A 24,303-nucleotide genomic window follows, 5' to 3' on the forward strand; every position below is an offset into this window, starting at 1 on the left:
CAATAAAGTTCAAAAAATATAATAAAAAGACATAATAAATAATTAAAATATTTTGTTGCTAAAGAAAATACATATTTCATGATATTATGTGTCAGCAGATAAAATTTTTTTTGATTAGCACGCATCGGTACAACTCGGCACGCACCGTGCCATATCGTACCGGCAAGTTTCCAGCACGACCCTGTACCACGGCACTTAAATCTTTGACCAGAAGTTTAACTTTCTTCTGTTGATGATCCCTAATTCAAGCGTAGTAGAGGGTAGTGCAAGCATAGCGGAGGATAGCTACTGTAGAGTGAGGACAGCCTTGGATAACTATTCTTCCATCTTGTATTGGATTAGAGGAAGAATGTAACAGATGGGTTTAAAGAAAATTAAAGTGGGACTTTGATTGATTATGATATAATAGTGGGAGAAGTTTTGACTCATCAGATATAAAATATACACTAGCATGAACCCGCTGTCATACAGAAAGATATACTCTTGACAGGAAGATTACTCGTCCACTTTTCTTGTTATGCATATATGCCCGGCCAGCTTGCATAGGATGCCAACACTTCAATAGACGAAATGGCATCAAAAGAAAAATAAATAACACCCATTACTATAGAACTTCGCAAGATTAAAAATACAAAATAAACCACAACAGTCCATCCAATCTGCAAATATACCATGATAATATGTAATTCAGCACTACGGTACTTCAGCAGACATTAGTCCTGACACAAATTTTTGGAACTTCTAGTAGTGTACTTTATTTGTTCGACTCAAAACTCAAAGGTAGTCATTACAATCTAGCATTGGTAATAATTAGATGTTAGAAGCGAGGTAAGGAGACAATTTACTGACAACCTTTCACTTAAAAAACCTTGATTTATGATCATGAAAGGCAATCGAAATGCAACACTACTTTAACAAGATACAATTGCGATACAACAAACAAAAGCATATCGTCAACTTAGTACGGATGGTATCGCCGTCCTCGGCTCCCATCAATGCCCCTACTACCTCCACTGTCACCCGAGCCACCCCTCCGGTCACCTCTTCGAGGGGGCGGTGGTGGAGCCTGCGCACCAGGCTGCTGCCTAAAATAATTCAAAATTTCAGATTCAAAATTCAAAGTTCACGAGAACAAGGTACTAGTAGAAGTATTCAGGGCTCATCTGGACCATCTAGAGTTTCAGTAGAAGTGTTGTTATTATATTGTTTGTTCTAGGAACAGCTAACAGCTTTCTCATTAAATTTCTAAGCAGCTTTGTTGCCGTAAGAATCAAAAGCCTGAAATTCAAGTTTCATTTTAGCTTCCCACAAAAGCAAAAGCAGTTGATTTTTTTTTTAAGTCAAACTGCTGGCCTCTAAAATCTTTTGCTTTCTAGAGTAAAGAAGCTGTCAGGAAGACAATGAAAGACAGACAGTTAATCGGCACATAAAAAGTAAAAGCTGGATGACATCTTCTTACAATACATAGCCAAGGCGACCATCAGGTAGAACCATTGGCACCATTCTCATTCCAGCTGGCATTGGTCCTCTACCGTAGATCACAGGCTGCAAAAAATTCGCAAACAATGTTAACATAATGAATACAGATAGAGCCAGAAATTTTTTAAAAAAAGACATAGTAGTTTATATGCTTAAACCGCAAGAGAGGCAAACCTGGCCATATCCAGCACCATATCCACCACCATAGACCCCATATGGATCTCCAGGATAACTGTAAGGAGGGTATGGTGGTAAATTAGGAAGTAACCCAGGTTTCTGTGGATATTCAGGCTTCTTGTCTGTCTGAGGTTTGGCAAGAGAGGCTTCTATGACATGCCCTGTGATTGCATAAAATTTTGGTCACCCCCGTGGTAACAAGAACAAACAGTTTTAAGTTTTAACAGAACAGTTTTCAAGGACTGCTAAGAAAACAACAGTTAACTATCTTTGGTAAATGTTCAAAACCTTTTCATTAAAAAATGATTTTCCAAACCTTGTTTTATATTATAGCTGCAATACATAGCTAAATGAAAGAAAGCCCCCTATAAATATTGTAATTGTCGCGTCACCCCCATGGAAATTTCAAAACCTACACGCGACACCCCCATGGAAATTTCAAAACCTACTAACTAATGAACAAAAGGTTAAAAATTGCTCAAGGGGATATTGATAGATAGAGACAAAGTGAAGTCTTCTGATTTAACAGTTATCAAGGCTTCAAAAGTTTGAGGGAGGGAAGTGAAAATTAAGATATTTATCAGAGGTTTCCTGCAATTGAGCTGAAATATATATTTCGTGAGGTAAACAATTTGTATCAAGCAGGGATATGTCAGACAAGATAAGTTTGATAAAAACAGAAACAAGAAGAAACAGCATATTAACGTGCATGCATGCTGTGTTGCCTTCATAGTATGAACCTAACTAACATGTCATATCAAAAGCATCAGACGAAGAACTCAAACCAGCTAGCGTTGAAAATGCAAAGCCATAAATAAAAGAAATTACCATCAACTTCATATTTTTCAGATCCTTTTACTGCTTTCAATGCACTAGATCTCTCTGCAAAATGAACAAACCCGAAATCCCGCTTCTGTCCAGCTTTAGCGGGCGGTAGAACAACTTTTGTGACCTCTCCATGACGTTCAAAAAGCTCCTTAATCTTTTCTTTTGTTATGTTTTCTGGTAGATTTTTCAAATAAATAGCCTTCACCTGCAATACAAAAATGTAATCAGATGATGGTCATAAAATGCAAGTCTTGAGAGATCCTTAGTAGTACATTTCCAACATCTGACGCATGAGAGATAAAGCATGAATTAACTTGTAAGATTATGCCATGCAACATCATGAAAAGAAAGATTTTCAACATTTCAAGATCAAGGTGATAGAACCGTAACACCAAGCATTTGAGCTACTTGGCTGCAAAGAAAACCAAACCTTCTTTCCCTCACTCTAAAACAGAATAAACTGAAAACTTTAAACACCTTCCTTCCCTCACTCTCTTTCACTCTCATATTCTCTTCATTTTGTTCACCTGCAACCAAGCAAGTGCACCCGCAATATGTTTTCACAATATGCCAAATCAAATGGCAACAAATCTAAAATTTTTCATTCTATGAAAAGCATTATTCCCCTGAAAAACATGTTCAACAGTTTTACAATCAACCAAACATCACATGGTAAATTTTTACAATTGAAAGAAGCTTTCTGCAAGTTCCAGTGCGCCACATAGCTTGTTACATATTTGGAAAGATTTGCTACAACAAGTGCCTAAAGATTTCTGATTGCCTAAAGATTTACATCAGAATTTCACTTCAAAATTTGTGGACTCATTTGAAGCTTACATCAAATTTGCAAGGTTGCATCAAATTTGCAAGGTTGAGCTGCATTGACTAAAAATGCAGAAGATAATTGAGCCAAAAAAGTGCAGGGGTTATTATTTAGCCCCATATAAAACTAAGGTAAAAAAGTATAGAACTTGCCTAAACTGTAGACCATTTTGTACACCAATATGACACAGATTTGACTGTCTTTGCACTACATTAACTGATACTTCAAAATTCATTCAAATGATAACATCTTTTTCTTTTGACAGGAAAGAAATGATACCATCTTAAAGAGTTCGTTTAATATTACTTTTTTCCCAGAATAACTTATATAAAGGAATTATAATAAACAGAACTACATGAATAAGTTATAAGTAGAAAGAATAAACCAGAATCAACGTAGGCAAAACTACATGAACAAGTTACAAGTAGAAAGAATAAACCAGAATCAACGTAGGCAAAAGCAACATTTATAGTATGTGTTTTCATTCCGCAAAAGTGCCTTGGTAACGACAGCAAAAAAGGAAGGTAGAGTAGCGCATTACTCAAGGAGATGTGCTACTTAGACCAAAGCCAGAATCAAGACGGTATATCAACATTTAGATTTTCTAGTTTTAATGCCACAAAAGTGCATTGGTAACAACAACAAAAAGAGAAGGTAGAACATTACTAAGAGAAGGTAGAGCATTTCTCCGAAATTAATAAACCAAGGATTGTCGCGCCAATAGCACTGGATGTGCCACTGTGCCAACAGTATGGCATGGCACGGCAGCACGTCCATGCTAATATCGGCACGGTCCTTCGTGCCAGTGGCGTGCAACTACCGTGACATGAATAGAATAATAAGCATCTTAACAAATCAAGAATACAGTTTTAACATGACATGAAAGACACTCACAAAGACATAATTATAGTCAAAATTTAAGAAAAACTTACAGGAAGACACTAAGAAAAACTTACAGGAAGACACTACTATTACTAAATCAAAATGATAAAAGAAATTGGAAGCAATTGTCAAACTCACGTTACATCAAAACAAATTGGTCAAATTATGCGATAGAACCCTCTATTTCCACCAAAAAGTTAGTAGATTTATAAGATCTACATGTTTTAAGTTTAAGAAAAAAAACATTATGTAACTATTTTACATCAATAAAAACTTAAAAAGAACCCCACAAAAAATGTAAATAGGACAAGTTTTCACGATACGGTTCGACATGCCGTCGTGTAGACATGCCAATCTCAACCCGTACCCGCAAGTACCCAAAGGTTACCCATAAATTTGCGGTTACGGGTACTAGTTTCTCTTACCCAAAATATTGTGGGTAAAACAAGAGGGTACCCATTAAATTATGGGCATTTTGGGCAACCCATGGGTTCCCACATATATAATTTTTTTAAAAAAAATAAAAAAGTGAATATTTTTTTTGTTTTTCACGTCCTTAGAACCCTACCACTAATTTCTCTGAGAGTCATTATTTTTTTGTTTATTATCTGTTATATGTTGTGATGTTTTAAACAATAATTTATGTTCTGATCTTTTAAAAATAATATATATGTTATTTGTGTTTGGAAAGTATAATAAAAAAGGGGAGAAAATGTACCTTGTTGGTAATCCATATACCCACCCACTCGCAAAAGATTTGTAGTAAATTCTACCTGTGCCTGCATAACCTGCAGGTACGATGACCCACCTGCAGGTTGCTCAACTCGCCCATTTGTCAAGTCTACCCTCATGCCACATTCCGGCACTGCCTTAAAATGGCGGCAGGGGGAAGAATGCATGGTTCAGGCACTCCTTGTAATAAACACAACATAGGGGGAGGAACTTCGGGGAGACGTGCAACTTTAGACCAAAAAATCTAATGGAACATTAGATCAGTCGGCATGTTTTCTCCTAAAAGCACTCTCTCACAGTAAACAGTCGACATGTTTCCTCCTAAAAGCACTCACAGTAAACAAGCAATTATGACTTTTGAAATGTTGAAAAAGAGTTCTGCTAAATATAGTGATCGGTATGTTTTCAGAATTTGCATGGCTAGAAAAATAGCAAATAAAGCATCAAAAAAAGAAATTGTTTAGAACTGCATGGTATTGTTAGGTGAAATTTTAATAGAAAATTCTATCTACCATCAAGAACAGGATCAATACTTCCGATCTAAAATTTGTCTTCTATCACTGTTTTTTTAGATTTTTATTTTTTTTAGCCGTTCATTTTGAGACTACTCATTCACTAGGGAAATGAAGTCAAAGAATTATGAAATTTGGTTCCTAGATAGTTTCAATAGTGCAAATCATGTCCAATGGAGCCAATCATCGAATTGGATGTCTCATGATCGAAAACAACTTGAAAGAACGAAAGCTTCTGTACTTTCCAAAGTATATACATACATATAAATGTATATATATATATATATATATATATATATATATAGAGTCCGGCTATGGTGCTTGTAAAAGCACCAAGCACTTGGTGCTTGTAAATTTTTTACCGTTAGATCGACGCCTTTGATCATTTTTATCCGTTAGATTATACTATTCAACCAATTACCCACTCAACCCTAGGGGGCCACATCATCCTAACCGCACATCCCTTAATCCAAGGGCCAAAAACTTACAAGTACCAATGACTTAGTACTTTTAAAAGCATAGGAGCTCAATTCTATATATATATATATATATATATATATATATATATATATATATAGCTAGAATACACTCAAAAGTATCATGAAGGTGCTGCTTTTGAGTTTCTAGCCATTTGATGGAGAGATGTGAGGTTGAGATGATGGTGGTAAGTGGAATAGTGTTTGATCCAAAGGCTATTAGTAATCAAGGAGTAGATCCAAGGGTTAGAAACTTAGAAGTACCAAGGGGTTGGTGCTTCTAAAAGCATTCTAGCTCAATTCTATATATATATAAATATATATAGAGTTGAGCTGGAATACTATCGGTAGCAAACGGACTCCGTTGCCACCCATTTGTTTTCGATGATGGAGCCTTCAAATCGACGATCGACACCGTTGAACATGATCTATACCCCTTAAACTATCTAGAAACCAAATTACAAATCTTTTCGACATCATTTATCTAATAATCAACGGGTTTCAAACTTTGTAATTTTAATGGTAGATATGAGGCGTTTTCTCATTCAACGGTGTAAACCTATCCAAATCAATTGAATTTTGGTTAGAAAATTCTTTAAACTATTTAGAACAAGATCTATACTATCGATCTTGATTATAAAATTTCTATCATCACTTTTTAGAGGATATTCATTTTCAGCTGTTCATTTTTATGCCCACTTGATGGATAAGAGAACAATATCGAAAAAGTATGAAATTTGATTTCTAGATACTTCAAGTGGTATAGATCATTTTCAACGGTGCCGATCGTCGATTTGGAGGCTCCATCATTGAAAACAAATGGGTGGCAACGGAGCCCGTTTGCTACCGATAGTATTCTAGCTCAACTCTATATATATATATATATATATATATATATGCACACACATACATACATACATATATACATACATATATGTTTTAAAGTATGGAGGGATAATAAGAATATACCCTAACTTTGGAGGAATATATAAGCAATTATCCATTGTTAAAATGGCAATCAGACAACAAAGTATCTTGCATTACAAATCACACTTAGATAGGATTGGCAAAACGATATTGAGTGAGATGACACAGAGATTCTAAACTTTCTAGGTAATAGTGGAGCACTAGATCTCTAAAATGGCCAAGATGGTCAATTAGGAAACACTAAATAAATTTCAGTTATCCAGCGAGCAAATATTCAGATTCCAAAGAAGCACTAGTATATAAATCGCACTTTGATAGGATTAGCAATACGATATTGAGTGAGATGACACGGAGATTCTAAACTTTCTATGAAATATTCAAGCACTAGATCTCTAAAATGGCCAAGATGGTCAATCAAGAAACACTAAATAAATTTCAGTTGTCCAGTGAGAAAATAAGCACTAGTAGCAAAGAAGATTCTAAATAGAAGAGAGCACATTCTCATAATCAAATGGCTAAGGCAGAAATGAAAATTCCACTACTCTGAGGTAAATGGATTGATGGAGGTAAGAAGACTGCTTGAATCAGAGAGTAATGAAGTACGTAGATTCCAAAGCAGTAGCAGCAAAGAAGATTCTACATAGAAGAAAGCACATTCTCATAATCAAATGGCTCAGACTTGAAGGCAGAAATGAAAATTCCAGCACTTGAGGTAAATGGATTGATGGAGGTAAGAAGACTGCTTGAATCAGAGAGTAATGAAGTACGTGGTCCAAAAGCAAACTAGGATTTCCGTATGCTATCCCACACCTCCTAATGAGACTCCCAAATTGGAATATGCTATCATGAAAGACCATGACACAGGATTTTACACCAAATTAAACTCCAGTATGATGATTCTCATTTATAGATCCAATGTCACATTCAGCCAAGGAAAAAAAATGATAAATGCATAGTGTGTACTAATGAGTACGAGCTTGCCCCACAGATGCATTGGAAATGATTCCTAGGGACAGATGTAAAGCCAAGCAAATTGCTGGCGCGCCAAGAGCTGAGGACTGTGTAGGTTGGAAGAAATGCGAATCTACCCGCCCAACAGATTTTCTGAGTACCAGGGCCTGAAACAACTCGCAGCATGACTCTATCTTATTGATACATTACAAAAAACTCCACTTGAATCATTTATGATTTCTCTTTACGGACGAAAAGCCTGTACTCAACAAAATATATTATTCCTAGGATGAGTTTTTCTGGTGAAAACATATTCTGAAAGAGGCCGACTTCCCGGTCAGATGAAGGGTCTTTCCTAGAAGGAGAGTGGAGTAATGGCGGATTCTCTATTCCCATCATAGAGGGAATATGATGTTATACTGTAACAATTTTTGTATGCTTAGTAGAACTCCCAACGACTTATGCATTCTATTATCATTTGCATTATGGATTCTATCATCATTTGCAATGGAGTGATCCATTAATGCAACTGAAGGAAGTTCTAAATGGTTAAATGTTTTCGATTTTCACTACAGACTGGGAATCTGCTGACTTTCCATAGGACCCATTTTACTGACAGGATTAATCACTATTTTAGCAACTTTAGTGGCTCGTTAAGTTACTCGAAATTCGTAGTTATTCTATTTCCTGATTCAACCAAAAAAAAACATTTTAATGAATTGATAATATTAATTGAACATTTTAAAAACAAACTTTTGGATTAAATGAAACTTTTGGCTTAATTTAATGGACTTTCTAAATCCTCTTAAAACCAAAATTTCGGCTTAAACCCTTCCTTTGCCACCAAACAAACCTGAACTTTTCCAACTAATAACATTGGGCTGAAGCTTATTTCGAGACTAGTTAGGAAGCTTTGTTTTATTGCTAGTTGCTTACGTTAATGGAATTGTTATACGAACGAGTTGTGATTCAATTAAGTTCTTGTTCAGCTTTAATTCCAATGAAAGTTAGTATATTTTCTTGGGGTTCAACTAATCATCTTAGTTTCTTTTTTTTTTGTTAAATTGTATATTTCTTCTTATATTTATATCAAGTGGTTCTCTGAATGTGGCTTAAAATGTTAAGCATGACATCATGATGGCACACCATAAAATCAACTATGGCCACAGTCAAAATTAAACCAAAACTTTTAAAACAAAATTTGAAACTAAACGGATTAAAATAAAGGCTAAATTACATAAAACCCTCCTGTCAAAACCTGATTTTTCACTTTCCCCCCCATGTCATTTAAAAACCTACACTTTGCCCCCTTATAAAATGATAAATGTTCACAGGGGGTACGGTGTGAACTGTGATGACCAGATGACTATTTTGCCCCTCACCATTTTCGTCTTCTCCCTCATCTTGCTCATCCGCCGCCTAGATCGGCCGCGATTCGCGCCTCGATCGGCCGCGGCTCCTCTTCATTTTCTTCTCCACCTGCTCTCCTTCTCCTCTTGCACCCTCGTCGCCCCTCCATTTCAGTGACAGTAGGGAGAAAATTGAGATGGGCGTGGATGGAGAGGTGGGCAAGGACAACGAGGGCAAAGGCGAGGCGGCGGAGGAGAGCGAGGGGGTGTTTGTAGGAGCGGACAGAGATGTGGGCGAGGGCGAGGCAGTGGAGAAGGGCGAGGCGGCGAGGCGGAGGAGGGCGAAGCAACAATAGAGAGAGCGGAGGGTATTTTTGGCATAAAAAAAAATATTTTATAACGGATCACTAACGGTAAGGGGTGAAGTGAACATTTTTCATTTTACAAGGAGGCAAAGTATAGGTTTTTAAATGACAGGGGGGGGAGTGAAAAATCGAATTTTGACAGGAGGGTTTTCTGTAATTTAGCCTAAAATAAATTAACTCATTTTTATCCTGCATTACCAATACTATAAACAGCATTAATACAGCAAAACCATAGTATTGCCCCAAGGTAGGGGTGTCAAACTGATGCAACAAATAAACCTCATTTTATTTTTGAATGCAATTTTCTTTTATTTTGTAGATTCGTGTTTGAATCGGACTTAAATCATTTAGTTTTAGTTGATTTGGCTAACCCAAACCATTTTCTCCAATAAACAAAGAAACAATCCCAAAAAGACCTTTGGAATTCCCCAAAAAAAAAAGACCTTTGAAGTTCCCAAAAATTGCTTCGTTTTCTATGCATGACTCTTGAGTGACCGTATTATGTTGAAAACGAAAAGACAATAATTTATTATAGGAGGGCTTTCAACACTATAAATAAATGGTTTTGAAGCCTTAAGGGAGATATATTTGGATGAATAGAAAATTCTACTCTCACTCTTTATCCTTGGTGTTCTACTTCCCAATGTGATCATCGACGCTTCTTCCTCGCGCCGAGATCGTCTTCTTTCTCAACTTGATCGTTGCCGCTTTTTCCTCATGACAAGATCGGCTTCTACTTCTACCCCTCCTCTTCTTCCGAGTCACTACTTCATCTTCTTCTTACCTGTTGCCAAAGTTCTACCCGTGGTGTATCGCCCTCCTCGTCGATCATGGATCTCCCGCAATCGTGTGTACGGTGCACTTTTTGTATCTCTCATCTCCTGACATCCTATTATCCCCTTTTAATCTAGCCTTCCACCATTACCAACCATATTTGCCAAACAACCAAACCTAAAGCTTTAAGTCCGATAAAGCCGAAGTTACCTTTTGGAACTATTATGTGTATTTTCAATTGGTTGTTATTATCTCATATATTGAAGGTTTATCATTATCTTAGTAGTACTTCAATTCGATTTTAATTTTTGTCTTGCTGAACTTTTTGCTTCCTTACTTAAAGTTCATCGGAATTGATAAATTGAACCTAGTTTTACCTTTAAACAAAAGCAAACTTAAAAATTCAATTTTGGCAACCTCTCGGTTTGCATCAATTGGTATCAGAGCAAGTTCTTTTCGTAGAAGCGTTTGTTTTGATCTAAACAACTTTGTCTTGGTATTCAACTTTGGGCCAAAATATTTCAAAAAAAAAAGCATCACTTTTTGATCAACTTGTAAGCATTTGGTAATGACAGACAATCGTGAAAATCCTCGTGATTTGAGAGAAGCGTATGAGAAACAACAAGATTACTTTCCTAAACCAAAATCTAAGCCGATTGAGTACCAAAAGCAACCCTCCAATAATGAGCAGAAAATGATGATTTTGAACCAAAATCTAAGCCGAACCAAAATCTAAATTACTTTCCCAAACCAAAATCTAAGCCGATTGAGTCCCAAAAGCAACCCTCCAATAATGAGCAGAAAATGATGGTTTTGAACAAAAGCAAATTCTCTAAAGATCTAGCAAAGTCTCCAGTGGTATATATTCTTTTGGCAAAAGAAATATCGAAGAACACTGAAGTTCCTCAAGCTGTTCAACTATTGCTTACTGAATTTTCCGATATCATGCCTGAGGAACTCCTCGATGGCCTTCTACCTATGAGAAACATCCAACACTACATTGATTTTGTACCCGGTGCTAGTCTTCCACACCTAGCCCATTACAGGATGAATCCCGCTGAACATGAAGAGTTATATAGACAAGTCGCTGAACTTCTGGAAAAAGGTTACATTAGAGAAAGTATGAGTCCTGTCGCGGTGCCTGCCCTCACACCAAAAAAGGATGGAACGTGGCGAATGGGTGTTGACAGTCGTACAGTCAACAAACTTACCATCAAGTATAGGTTTCCCATTCCTAGGATTGATGATATGCTTGACATGTTAGGAGGTGCGAAGATATTCTCTAAGATTGACCTTAAGAGCGGATATCATCAGATCCGTATTCAACCTGGAGATGAATGGAAAACAGCGTTTAAAACTAAAGAATGAGTATACGAGTGGCTGGTTATGCCGTTTGGACTATCCAATGCCCCTAGTACTTTCATGCGCTCTATGAACCAAGTCTTGCGACCATTCATTGGAAAATTTGTCGTAGTTTACTTCGACGACATTCTGATTTATAGCAGGAATCCTGAAACTCATATAGATCATTTAAGACAAGTGCTTCAAACTTTAAGAGATAACGGCTCATACCTGAATCTTAAAAAGTGTACATTTCTGACCGATAGCCTTACCTTCTTAGGCTATGTGGTGTCCACTGAGGGAATTAAAGTAGATCCTGTTAAGATAGAAGCAATTCAAAGTTGGCCAACCCCAAAGACTATAACTGAAATCCGAAGTTTCCACAGGTTTGCGTCTTTTTATCGGCGTTTCATTCGAAATTTCAGTTCATTAATTGCGCCAATAACTGATTGCCTAAAAAGGGGTAAATTTACTTGGACACCTGAAGCTGAAAAAAGTTTTCAATTAGTTAAGGACAAACTTACAAAGGCTCCAGTACTTGCCTTGCCCGACTTCGAAAAGGTGTTTGAGATTGATTGTGATGCCTCACATATCGGAATTGGAGGCGTACTGTCTCAAGAGAAACGTCCTATAGCCTTCTTTAGTGAAAAATTGAACGATGCACGAGCACGTTACTCCACTTATGATCTTGAATTTTACGCGATCGTGCAGGCTTTGAAACATTGGCGACCCTACTTGATTCATCGAGAGTTTATTCTTAATTCGGATCATGAAGCATTGCGATATTTAAATTCTCAAAAAAACTTGAACAAAAGACATGCCAAGTGGTCTGCATTCCTGCAAGAATACACTTTTCACTTGCGGCATAAACAAGGCATTGCTAATCGAGTCGCTGATGCACTCAGTCGTCGAAACCATTTGCTTATCACTTCTTCCTTACAGATAGTAGGATTTGAGATAGTTAAGGACCAATATCAAAATGACCCTAATTTCGGTCCTATCCTAAAAAAGTGCCTATCTCCTGACAATGATTCACCTTCTGATTATTGTTTGGACGGCGGGTATCTTTTTAGAAAGTCCAAGTTGTGCATTCCCCAGGGATCGTTAAGAGAGTCCTTGATTCAGAACTTGCATAGTAGCGGGCTAGGGGGACATTTCGGAAGAGACAAAACTTTGGGATTAGTTCAAGAGCGGTATTATTGGCCTAACATGAGTAAGGACGTTGAAAGGTTTGTCCAGCGGTGCAAGACTTGTCGATCATTTAAAGGACACTCAAAATACAGGCTTGTATACTCCCCTGCCCATTCCCACTGTGCCCTGGGAGGATATTAGCATGGACTTTGTCCTAGGTATACCCAAGACTGCACGCCAAGTTGATTCAGTTTTTGTGGTTGTTGATCGTTTTACGAAAATGGCTCATTTTATTCCTTGCAAGAAAACTTCTGATGCATCACATTTTGCAAAATTCTTTTTCAATGAAATTGTACGTTTACATGGCATTCCTAAATCAATCACCTCTGATCGAGATATAAAATTTGTAAGTCATTTTTGGAGAACTTTAATGTCAAAGGCAGGAAGCAAACTGAGTTTCAGCAACCCATATCATCCACAAACTGACGGGCAGACGGAAATAGTAAATCGATCTTTGGATAATCTCTTAAGATGTTTAGCTGGAGAAAAACCAACACAATGGGATTTAATTTTACCTCAAGCTGAATTTGCTTATAACAGTTCCATAAACCGAACCATTGGAAAATCTCTTTTTGAAGCTTTATATGGCCGTCCTATAGCCCACTTTCTTGACCAAGCACCAATACCTTACCCTGGTAGAGTTAGTGCAGAGCCGACTATTACCTAAAACAGATTCAAGAGGTGCAACAACAGGTTCATCAAAGGTTGCGGGATTCCACTGTCAAGGAGTCAGCAGATAAACATCGCCGAGGTATGACTTTTAATGAAGGAGATAATGTCTTAATCTATTTTAGGAAAGAAAGGTTCCCAACTGGAGGCTATAGCAACTTGAACAGGAAAAAGAACGAGCCATTCAAAATTCTGAAAAAATTAGGGAAAAATGCTTATCTAATTGATCTACCTTCGGAAGTAACGACGTCCCCGATCTTCAATGTCAGTGAGCTATACGAGTACCACGGTAAGGCCCCCTCTACTGTCGATATTGATGGCTCGACATCTCGCTCCAACATCAAAACTCCATCAGATGGCGTGGAGGATATTCTGGATGTGCGCGAGTCTGCAACGCAACGTGGTACTCATCGCCGATACTTGGTGCGTTGGTGTGGACGACCATTGTCCGATAGCAGTTGGGTTTCTGAGGCGCAGTTGCACCAACTTCGAGAAGACTTATACCAGAGCTATCAAGATGCCATCTCGATGGAGTCGAGATTTCCCCAACTCGAGGGGAACTGATGAAGCAAATAAACCTCATTTTATTTTTGAATGCAATTTTCTTTTATTTTGTAGGTTTGTGTTTGATTCGGACTTAAATCATTTAGTTTTACTTGATTTGGCTAACCCAAACCCTTTTCTCCAAAAAACAAAGAAACAATCCCAAAAAGACCTTTGGAATTCCTAAAAAAAAAGACCTTTGAAGTTCCCAAAAATTGCTTCGTTTTCTATGCATGACTCTTGGGTGACCGTGTTATGTTGAAAACGAAAAGACAACAATTTATTATAGGAGAGCTTTCAACACTATAAATACATGGTTCTTGAAGCCTTAAGGGAGATATATTTGGATGAATAGAAAATTCTACTCTCACTCTTTATCCTTGGTGTTCTACTTCCCGGTGAGATCATCGACGCTTCTTCCTCGCGCCGAGATCGTCTTCTTCCTCAACTTGATCGTTGTCACTTCTTCCTCGTGACAAGATCGGCTTCTACTTCTACCCCTCTTTTTGCGAGTCACTACCTCATCTTCTTCCCCGTTGCCGAAATTCTACCGGTGGTGTACCGCTCTCCTCGTCGATCGTGGATCTCCCGCAATCGTGTGAACGGTGCACTTTTTGTATCTCTCATCTCCTGACATCCTATTATCCCCTTTTAATCTAGCCTTCCACCATTACCAACCATATTTGCCAAACAACCAAACCTAAAGCTTTAAGTCCGATAAAGCCGAATTTATCTTTTAAAACTATTATGTGTATTTTCAGTTTGTTGTTATTATCTCATATATTGAAGGTTTATCATCATCTTAGTATTACTTCAATTCGATTTTAATTTTTGTCTTGCTGAAATTTTTGCTTCCTTGCTTAAAATTCTTCGGAATTAATAAATTGAACCTAGTTTTACCTTTAAACAAAAGCAAACTTGAAAATTCAATTTTGGCAACTTCTCGATTTGCATCACAAACCCACAACCCAGGCGGCCCGTGGGTCGGCCCAACCCAGCACGGTCATGGGTCGTGCTGGGCTATACTCACTTGGCTCGCAGCCCGACCTGGCCTAGCATGCCAAGTGTGGCCCGGTACATTCATGACTAAGCCCAAGTATCAGGCCAGTGGTTTATTTTTTTCTTTTATCTAATATATTTTTTAGTTTTTTTATTTATTCTTCAAACTTAATTTAAAGTTTTAAATTATTCAAATTTTAAATAATTTTTCTAAAATCATCTAAAACTTATTTATCTAATAAAAAAACTATATATATATATTATAAAATCAATTTTAAAATTAAAATAGAAAAAAATAAATAAATAAAATAAAATGGATCGGCTCGTGACCCTGCATGGCCCAGCCCGGTTCAAGCTATGGGCTGTACGGCTGGGCCCGAATTGGCCCAAAAAATCTCGACCAAGACATCCTGGCATGGCCCAGATTACATCCCTACCCTTAGGCCAAATACTCTCTACAGGAATTGAGCAGGTAGTGCTCATAGCAGGTCATATGATATAGTGCTTAATCCACAGTGGGCTTGTATTGTAGCAGTAATGCTTGTATTGTAGCAGTAATGCAAACATGGTTACCAGTAGTGGGTACTATAGAACAATACTGTAGCTCAATAAGAATGGGTAAAAATAGGAAGATGAAGAAGAATGAAGAAGTAACAAGCAGCCAATTTAGGTGCAAGTATAAGAAGAAAACAAAGAAAACCCTAAAAATTCAAATCAATTCATCCAATATCCTGATTACCTAACGAAAATTTAAGGCCTATTTACAAAAACTATTCAGCATCCTAAAACCTAAATGACTTGCTAAAAATTCTAGGGAACTTACTATACCTAATCAATAGATAAGAAAAATAACAAACTCTATCTTAAAAAATGAAAAAGGAAAAAAAAATCCAAGCCAATTCAACCAATTTACCTAACGTTGCAGCGACTAATAACAATCAGAAGTTCCAAATAAAATTTGACTTGACTCGAACCAAAATGAATCAACTCAATTTATGCTGCAGAAGCCCTCCAGCCAAGAATCATTAGAAGTACGATTGGATCCATCTTAACCTTCATTACATTTTATTTAGATTGCAAACGGGTTACAATAGTATGTGTGATTGACGATGAACTTTTTTTTGGTAGTCTTATATAGTTATATATGATCAAGCTTAATCAAGCCAAACACAAGTAAGCTAACCTAAGCCCATGCTCTCATTTATTACTTATTTGACGAGCCCCTGTCAAGCCAACAACAAGGTGTTTGCGAACAATAAGCTCAATTAATAACCTTACTTCCACCTACCAGCTTCACACTATACTACATCCAATAAAGTACAAAATTTGTGCCCAATCTTTTATTTGCAATAGATTATAAAGGTTGTTCTACAAGATAACTACATAATAAAACAGTCACTATACTTTTTAAGAAGTACAAATCACAGCCCTAATATTGTTGAATTTTGCAGAACAATATAATAATGAAGGCTATTGTCAAATATATACTGTTATAAACACTAATTTACGTTAAACTAGAACTCTAGATATAAAGGAACGATATCTATTTAACTACATTAAAGGAGGGTTTGGGGGGACCTTAGAGTCACACGTGTCCCCCCAACCCTCCTCTTCTCTCTCCTTCTACACACACACACACACACACACACACACACACACACACATATATATATATAATACAAAATTTAAAATTTTGATATTTTTAAATTTTAAAGTTTTAAATTTTAAATTTAATATTTTATATTTTAAATTATAATATTTATTTCCAAATTTTAAACTTTTCAAAATTTAAAATTTTAAATCTCTAAATTCTAATAATACGCGTAATAAATCGCGTAATAAAATCTAATCTAATAAATACAATTTAAATTACATAAAATATCGCTGTATAAAAAAATATAGAATTTAAATTTTAGGACTAAAATTTTAGAAATATAGTGCATATGTGTATATATATAATTAATTTTATTAAATAATTTTTTTTACAATTTTTTTTTATTTATTGGTTTTCTTAAATTATTTTGATAGATTTATCTCAAATTCTTTTCATATAAATTTTATAAAATAAATTATTGTATAAATTTACTTTGCGCATAATTATTTTTATATAATTTTTTAGTTAATTAATAATTAGACTTATAAAACTATATAAAAATATTAAAAAATATATAATTTATTATAAAAATAATTTTATATCCGCAGCATCGCGCGGGTAATTCACTAGTTAGACAATAAAGAGGTAGAAGGCAGATATGAAAGAGGCAAAGAAAAAAAAACAAAATTCTGGCTTCTCCATATCCGAGTTGCCTACTTAGCTTAAACTATACTAAAACTAGTCCACTATGCCCTTTGACAGTATTCATATAATGAAAACTTAAAACCATAAGAAATCAGGATCCACAAGAAATTGGGATCACAAGTATCCATCTATCTATAACCCTTATAAAAGCCCGTTCTCTTTGTCCACGTGGCAAGATTAGCTTAACTTAATTTTTTGTGGGCCCTACCTGTCATCTTAAGCTACTCTATTAATTAATTAGTGAGTGGGGCCCACCCGACCAATTTTCTTTTCGTCCCTACTCTTCTGGTTCCCATTTAATTTTCCTCCTTACTCTGCTTCCTATTAACTGCTTCTAATTAACTTCGTCTTCCACCCGATGTGCCACTCCGGCTCCTTCGCTCGCCCCTCTAAATGCCGCTCCGACTCCTGTTCCCTCTCTGGACGGAATGTTGGGCCGAGTTCATGGTTAGGCCTTCTTCCCGTCGCGCCCGTTCTCGTTAGCGACACTTCGTTTCGTTCGCCGCCTAGATGCCGCTTCGCCTACTGTTCCCTCTCTGGACGGAATGTTGGGCCGAGTTCATAGTCCGCCCTTCTTCCCGTCGCGCCATTCCCGTTAGCGACGTTTCGTTTCAGCTTATTCATCCCCTCCGGCCACGAAAATGGTTCGGATTCATTCTCCGTGGTCCCTTCTTGCTGCCTATATAATATGCCTCTGTAAAAATTTTATTTGCAGCAAAAAAACTATATTTCTCTCCTGGTGATTTTTTTCATTTCTGATTTGGTAGCGAGCCCTCCGCGGGCTTCGATTTCACCTCCAGGAAGCGGATCGAGCAGAAGCTTCTCGATTACAATCAAGAGGCCGAGCGGTTTAGAGGTGAGAAAAGGAAAAAGCTCCCTCTTTTGATGTTCCTCTTTCGCTATTCGGTTGTAGAATTTTGAAAATATGAACAAAATCTTAACTTTAGTTGTGAGTATTGTGCCGTATCTGATATGGCCAGAGCATCATATACTTAGTCCAAGCAATCACTCAGAAAAATAAAAAGGAACTATTTGTTGAAAATGAGTAAAAATAATTTTTTCATGGCCTCCCTCTTTATAACGAAGCCGAATGTTTTGGAGGTGAAAAAGTTTCCTTTTTTTATGCTCCTCACATATATAAAAATGGCCTATAGTTGAAGAGGTCACAACACTTTTCTTGTTTTTACATCTTAATTGTTGCATATTTATCCCTGAAATCTGATGGCTCACTGCATGTATACTTACTTTGACCACAGCATAATATAGATCGAACATTCTATGGAATTTATTGGAAGAAAAAAAAAAGAACCAAATTGGTCTATTTGAGAAGTGCCTGAGCGGTGCTTGAGATAATGGCTAGGAGAGTAAGGAGGAGGACAAAGTAGAACAAACAGAACAATACTGTTGTAATTTGTCAGAGTGGAAGCAAATAGGATCTTATTTTGCTACCTTGCCAATTCAAAGCTACTACAATGGTATTAATTTCTGTCTCTGAGCAGAAAAAAAATTGATAGAATTTGAGGAAGTCTTATTTAGCATTGCTATCGTTTATTCTAAACATTATGATGCTAAATGGTTAGTCTGCAATAAAACAATTAAGAGGAAGATGCGACTGTAAAGAATATTTTCTATTGGAATATTGTATATGGTTTAGTTACTAAGCTAAAGTACTAGGTTTTTTAATTCTTGAAGAAAGATTTTCAAGCATTGCTTTATATAAATCATGTACTAAGCTCTTGCTTTTGCTTTTGTTTTTACATTGATACCTGCCTTATCTAGGTTTAATTAATTAAGTAAATCAAACTATTGGGAAGCAATACTATGCAACATTTTGCATTTTGAAGGTACAATTCGCTTTATCATATATTGAATTTAAAATTTTACTTTCAACTTGCTTTTGTAAACTATGTCCTAAAATTCAATTTGAGAATTATTTGTCAATCTCATAAGATCCCAATATTTTTCTCAACTTTCTATTAATTCAAGATCCTAAAGCTAAGGACTGATGGTTGACGTTTGGTAACGACAGCAAATTATTGGAATATTGGCCTCCAAGAACCTTCCTTCTTCACCCGCCTAGCGAGGTACCAATATCAGATCTTTCCCTTTTTTTGCTATAGAGATTAGATAGGGTGTGTTAACGTTCTTCAGACAAAATGCCATTACTTCTTTAGGCTTCAATCTCTCTTTCTCTCTCTTTTTTTTTTTCCAATTTGACATGACGACGGTGTCGGTAATTGCCATTGGGTTCGTTGGATTATTGGCTGTGATATCACAAGTCATAACCAAGAGTTCAACAAATTGAAATATATTTTAACTTGCTTTCCAGCTCTTTATATAAAACCAGTCGAGAGGTATTAACGGCTTTCTAATACTCATACAAAAGGATAAATAAGTCAAGAAGTTAACAAAGCTAAATATCATAAAGTTCTATATAGTACAGCATCTTGCTTCTAAACAAATGTATTATATCTTTATTATGATAATATTGGACTTTAACTAAGCAATGGTTAGATCAGATCTGATTCTTTTTTTTTCCATAAGAAAAATATTTAGATATGTAATAAACTAACTATGATCACAGAATAAAAATCTATGTTTATCGAGCTTTTTCCACTATTTTGATAAGAATACTATATGATTATAAATAGGAGTTCAACCTAGAAAATGAATTCTAATATTATTTAGATAGAACATAATCATTAGTTCTCCTATTTCTTTTGTGCCACTTCTTATTCATGTTTGGTTTCCTGTTGCTTCAATTTACTCCTGGATTGTGGCTTGGCTATTTATATTTTCTTTCGTTGTTGATGTAGATGTATGTTAACTTCAAGCTTATAAATTTTGCTCAACAACTCCTTCCTGTTTGCCTAATTTACAACATATTTATCTGAATTATTAATGATAAAAATTGCTGTTGAATCTACTCTCATTCTCTATCTTTTTTTGTTGCCTGTTGCTCAAAGTAAATTGATGGCAAAAGGACAAGCAGTAGCGACAACGACAGCTGTAACAACGCGATCGATGGCAAAAAGAGAATAAGAAGAATAAGGAGAAGAAGAAGGAGAAAAAGAACCAGCAATAACAGGAGCAGCAGTAGCAGTACCGATACAATTGATGGCAAAAGGAGATGTGAAAGAAGAACAAGTGCTTGATGATTAAGCTGATTGATCATCTGAGCCTCAACATATCTATTATTTTTAGTTGGAATTTTGTTTTCTAGGTTACCTTATCTACAAATCCATCTAAAACTATGTTTCCTTATAATTGTCGGGTTTATATCATCTATAGGGGGTGTTTGGTCCTTCTGATGAAAAGTAATTCTAAGGCCAAAAATGATTTTGGGCTCAATAGAGTGTTTGACAACAAGTGCTAGAAAATCCGATTCTGCTTTTCAGAATTTTTCATTTTCAAGATCCAGAATTAAAAGCAGAAAAAAGCTGTTTCTTGAAATCTAATTCTGATTTTGGACTCAAACTTCAAAATAAGCTTTGTTTTCTTTTGAGTTTACATTATCTTACTACCTTTTGAGTTATTTTTGTTTAGTTTGAGAGCTGGTTAGAATTTGATACATATTCCCTATATGCATTATGCGCATTTAATTTTATTGAGCATGCGGGAAGCTTATCTTTGATTTCAAATAGCATTGTCCCTCCTAAGAAGATTGCCTCTCAAAGTTTCAGTATGAGTAAGGACAATCCAGAAATTATACTGGATACTGAGAATGAAAAAGAAAAGCAAATATACACCGAGTTAGATATTGAAAACGTGGGCTGCATTGTTATAAAACCGTGAAAAGAATATGGCATAAAAGAATTTAGCTTGATTCTAAGAAAAATATATGGAAGTAGGTCAAATAAGTCTTTTTTTAATTCGTTCTCTAATTTTATTATATTTCGGTCCCTAAGCTGTGTCAATCTAAACTTTGCAGGTTACAATTAGTTATAATTGTAAGTTTCCTCTCTTCTTCACCATCTTGCAATGGATATAAAAAAATTAATTATGATATTATTTTGCTTCTGCAGAATCTTTCCGCCGCAACGCGCGGGTATCTTCACTAGTATATTGTTATTTCTTACAATGATTGTAGGTAGAATAAATCTGCATAATTATTCTAATAGTTAATGTAGCATAATCTTTCATGATTTTGGTGAAAGCTTTGTATCCTATTAATCTGAAAACAAGTTACTTATGATACCTCAATTAGTCAAAGATCCAGCTCTCATTGCCAATAGCTGATGTCTATGTTTTCAGCAATAGAAAACTAACCACTGCTTGCTGCAATATACTAGAAAAACCAGGCAAACAATAGTCCTTGGACCGATTAGTTATGACTTATGAGAATTTAACCTTTTTTTCACAATGTCACTATCCTCTACAATTACTATAGGAATGCACACCCAATAAAATTAAGAGTCATAACTCATAAGCAAGAAAAAGGCAATAATTTTCCTCCTCTCAATATTTCAACAAAACAACAGTAAATACTGACCTTGTAATTAACTAATTATTCACCTTTCACGAGTTATATACTAAACAAAACTAGCTTTTTAAAAGCAGGTGAAATGATAGAATGACGACCTCTATATGTTTTGTGAACGCAATTTTCTGCGCATTGGCAATTGAGCAAGAAAACATGCACGTAAACAGCAAGTTCATATGGCTTCTACCCCATTAAGTTTAGCGGTTAACCAGATAGGAGTAATAACTATGCATAAACCATATATAGCTATTTAAGTTAAGGAAAAGAAAAGGTAATTAATTCATTTGTGTCTAGAAACTCTACTTGAGCAGCTGCAGAAGAATCAGTTGAACTCTTAGGATCAGCCCAGCTGACGGTTAGATTGGTTCCTTCAATTTTGAAGTCTGGGCTCGACATCTTCAGCCTTGCATAGTCAGCACAGGCATGGTTGTAGTACTCCACAAATAGAAAACCACGATTACGATTAGGATCCTGTAAATCCTGCAATCATCACCAAAACATAGTGAAAGAATATAAAAAGGAACTCAAAAAATTATTATATGCATAGATAGCAACTAAAGCTAATTGCAATTTAAAAATAATAAACCCACCTTGAAAATTTCGACATTCTCAACACCAGGAGCATTTTCCTCTAGCATTTTTCTAAGCTCTTCCTCTGTCAAGCCCTTTGGAACATTTCCTACGAACAACCTATGCTTAGCTTGCGACGAGGAACATCTCAGGGTTCTCCCCTAGATGAGTAAAAATGAAAATCCATTAGCCACCTAATGAACAATGTAATGAACTGACAAAACACAAGCAATTATGATTAATTTACCTTGAATTCCTTGTCATGGGTCTCTTCAATGGCATTTTGAGCAGCATCCCTGGTAGTGAATGTTATAAATGCAAAACCCTTGCTTTCTTTTGTGTCCTTATCCTTCATCAACCTCACCTGTTATCCATCATCATTACATAATAACCCAGCAATCTGACATGCAAACTCACTTGAAAAACAATAAGAATCAAACGTTCCCTATAGACCATTCTCTCACCTCGAAGATCTCACCAAAGGGCTCGCAAAGTTCTCGAAGATCTTCTTCGGTAGCATTCCTCGGCAAGCCACCAATGAAAACCTCCGACCCGTGAGGAGGGAGCGCCAGAAGCTCGGCCCACTTCCTTCTATCCTCCTCATCCTTAGGCCCAACTGGCTTCTCTTCTTCTTCCTCCTTCACCGCCTGAGAAGCTTCCTCTCCCCCATCCGAGGCCAAAACCTTCTCGCCGCCCTCACCCTCGGATCCCCTCGCCTCCATCCCCTCCGTAATCTCATCATCATCATCATCATCATCATCATCATCATCCTCACCATCAAATTGCTCCCTTTCTTTCCTATAGCCCTCATCCTCCCCGCCGTCCTCATCATCCATCATGTCCTCAATGTCGTTGTCGCCATCGAGATCGACCTGCTCCTCCGGCTCCACCGATCGTTGGTGCTCGGCCATGGCTTAGTCACCTCTCCCTAATTCTTCTCTATCTCCTTCCCTTAATCGATGTTCAATTGACCACCAAAAAAGTGTGAGATACATGCGAATCACACAGAATCGAGAAGAGAATAAGAAATTGATACCTTTTTCGAGGGATTAAAAACGCGGATTGTTAAAACCCTAATCTCCGAATAGGGAATTAAAGGAGGGATAGGTGAAGAGGGCACAAGTGGGGAAAACGAGAGGAGAATCCGAAGAGAGAGAGCATAAATAAAGCGTTCCATGAGAGAATAAGATTTTAGACTGATGTAGTTAGTGGGGTTAAAATGCAAGCTTACTGATTTTCTTTGGCTCGACGTCTTGATCGCGTGATGGTGGTGGTGAGGATTGGGAAATGGAAGAAGAATAGGAACGAGAACACGAGAGTTGCTACCCTTTTCTAGGGACGAGAACCTACCCAGGGCACGCCGGGCAGGGGTGTAATGTGTACCACATCTACCCGGGCCGAACCACTTTAGGGGCCGGCCCGGTCTGGCAAATTCGGTCCGCAATGTGACTAGCGAAGCAAAATTTTTAAACTTCCGTCCCTAGTACGGGCCCGGCCCCCCAATGCCCGCCAATTAAACCCTCCAAAACTTTAGATTTTTTTTTTTTTACTGACTATGGGGATATCCGTGGATCTATCTTCTTTCAGATTATTACACTTGGTTTTCGTGTATCTATCTTTCATATCACACTTGAGATTTTAACTAATCACTTGAGACTCACGTAAACCGACTCTGTTTCGCATATTATAATTTTGGGGCAATAGCCTATATACCTCTAAAAAGTTTTCGATTTTCTTATTTATCCCTCTTAAAAGGCTAATATTGAAAATACCCTTCTTATGTTCCAAGTCTTTGTAATATATCCTGGAGTTAAGTTCCGTGAGTGAGCTGCCGTTATCTCTGAAAAATTACCATTTTGCCCATTCCAATATACCCTTTACCGTAAAAAACTTTTCTTATATACCCTTTATATAGCAAATACTTTTTTTATTT

The 24,303-nt window shown here is 36.6% G+C and overlaps 1 protein-coding gene across 5 annotated transcripts; it reads right to left on the reverse strand.

Moving 5' to 3' along the window:
- Positions 637-23,730, reverse strand: LOC109728693 (heterogeneous nuclear ribonucleoprotein Q). Of its 5 annotated transcripts, XM_020259168.1 has the most exons (10): positions 23,602-23,716; positions 23,407-23,443; positions 22,835-23,321; positions 22,618-22,734; positions 22,391-22,531; positions 22,104-22,280; positions 2,485-2,689; positions 1,654-1,817; positions 1,460-1,545; positions 637-1,085 (listed from the first exon to the last, which is right to left on the reverse strand). In XM_020259168.1, the coding sequence occupies exons 3-10, from the start codon at positions 23,279-23,281 to the stop codon at positions 959-961; spliced, it is 1,464 nt and encodes a 487-aa protein (XP_020114757.1). In that variant the 5' UTR covers positions 23,282-23,321; positions 23,407-23,443; positions 23,602-23,716; the 3' UTR covers positions 637-958. The 5 variants fall into 5 exon arrangements, with proteins under 5 accessions (XP_020114757.1, XP_020114754.1, XP_020114758.1 ...); XM_020259165.1 differs by lacking the exon at positions 23,407-23,443 and having other exon boundaries at positions 23,602-23,730; XM_020259169.1 differs by lacking the exon at positions 23,407-23,443 and having other exon boundaries at positions 22,835-23,316; positions 23,602-23,714.

The sequence above is a fragment of the Ananas comosus genome, linkage group 24 (assembly GCF_001540865.1).
Source record: "Ananas comosus cultivar F153 linkage group 24, ASM154086v1, whole genome shotgun sequence".
Lineage (NCBI taxonomy): Eukaryota > Viridiplantae > Streptophyta > Magnoliopsida > Poales > Bromeliaceae > Ananas > Ananas comosus.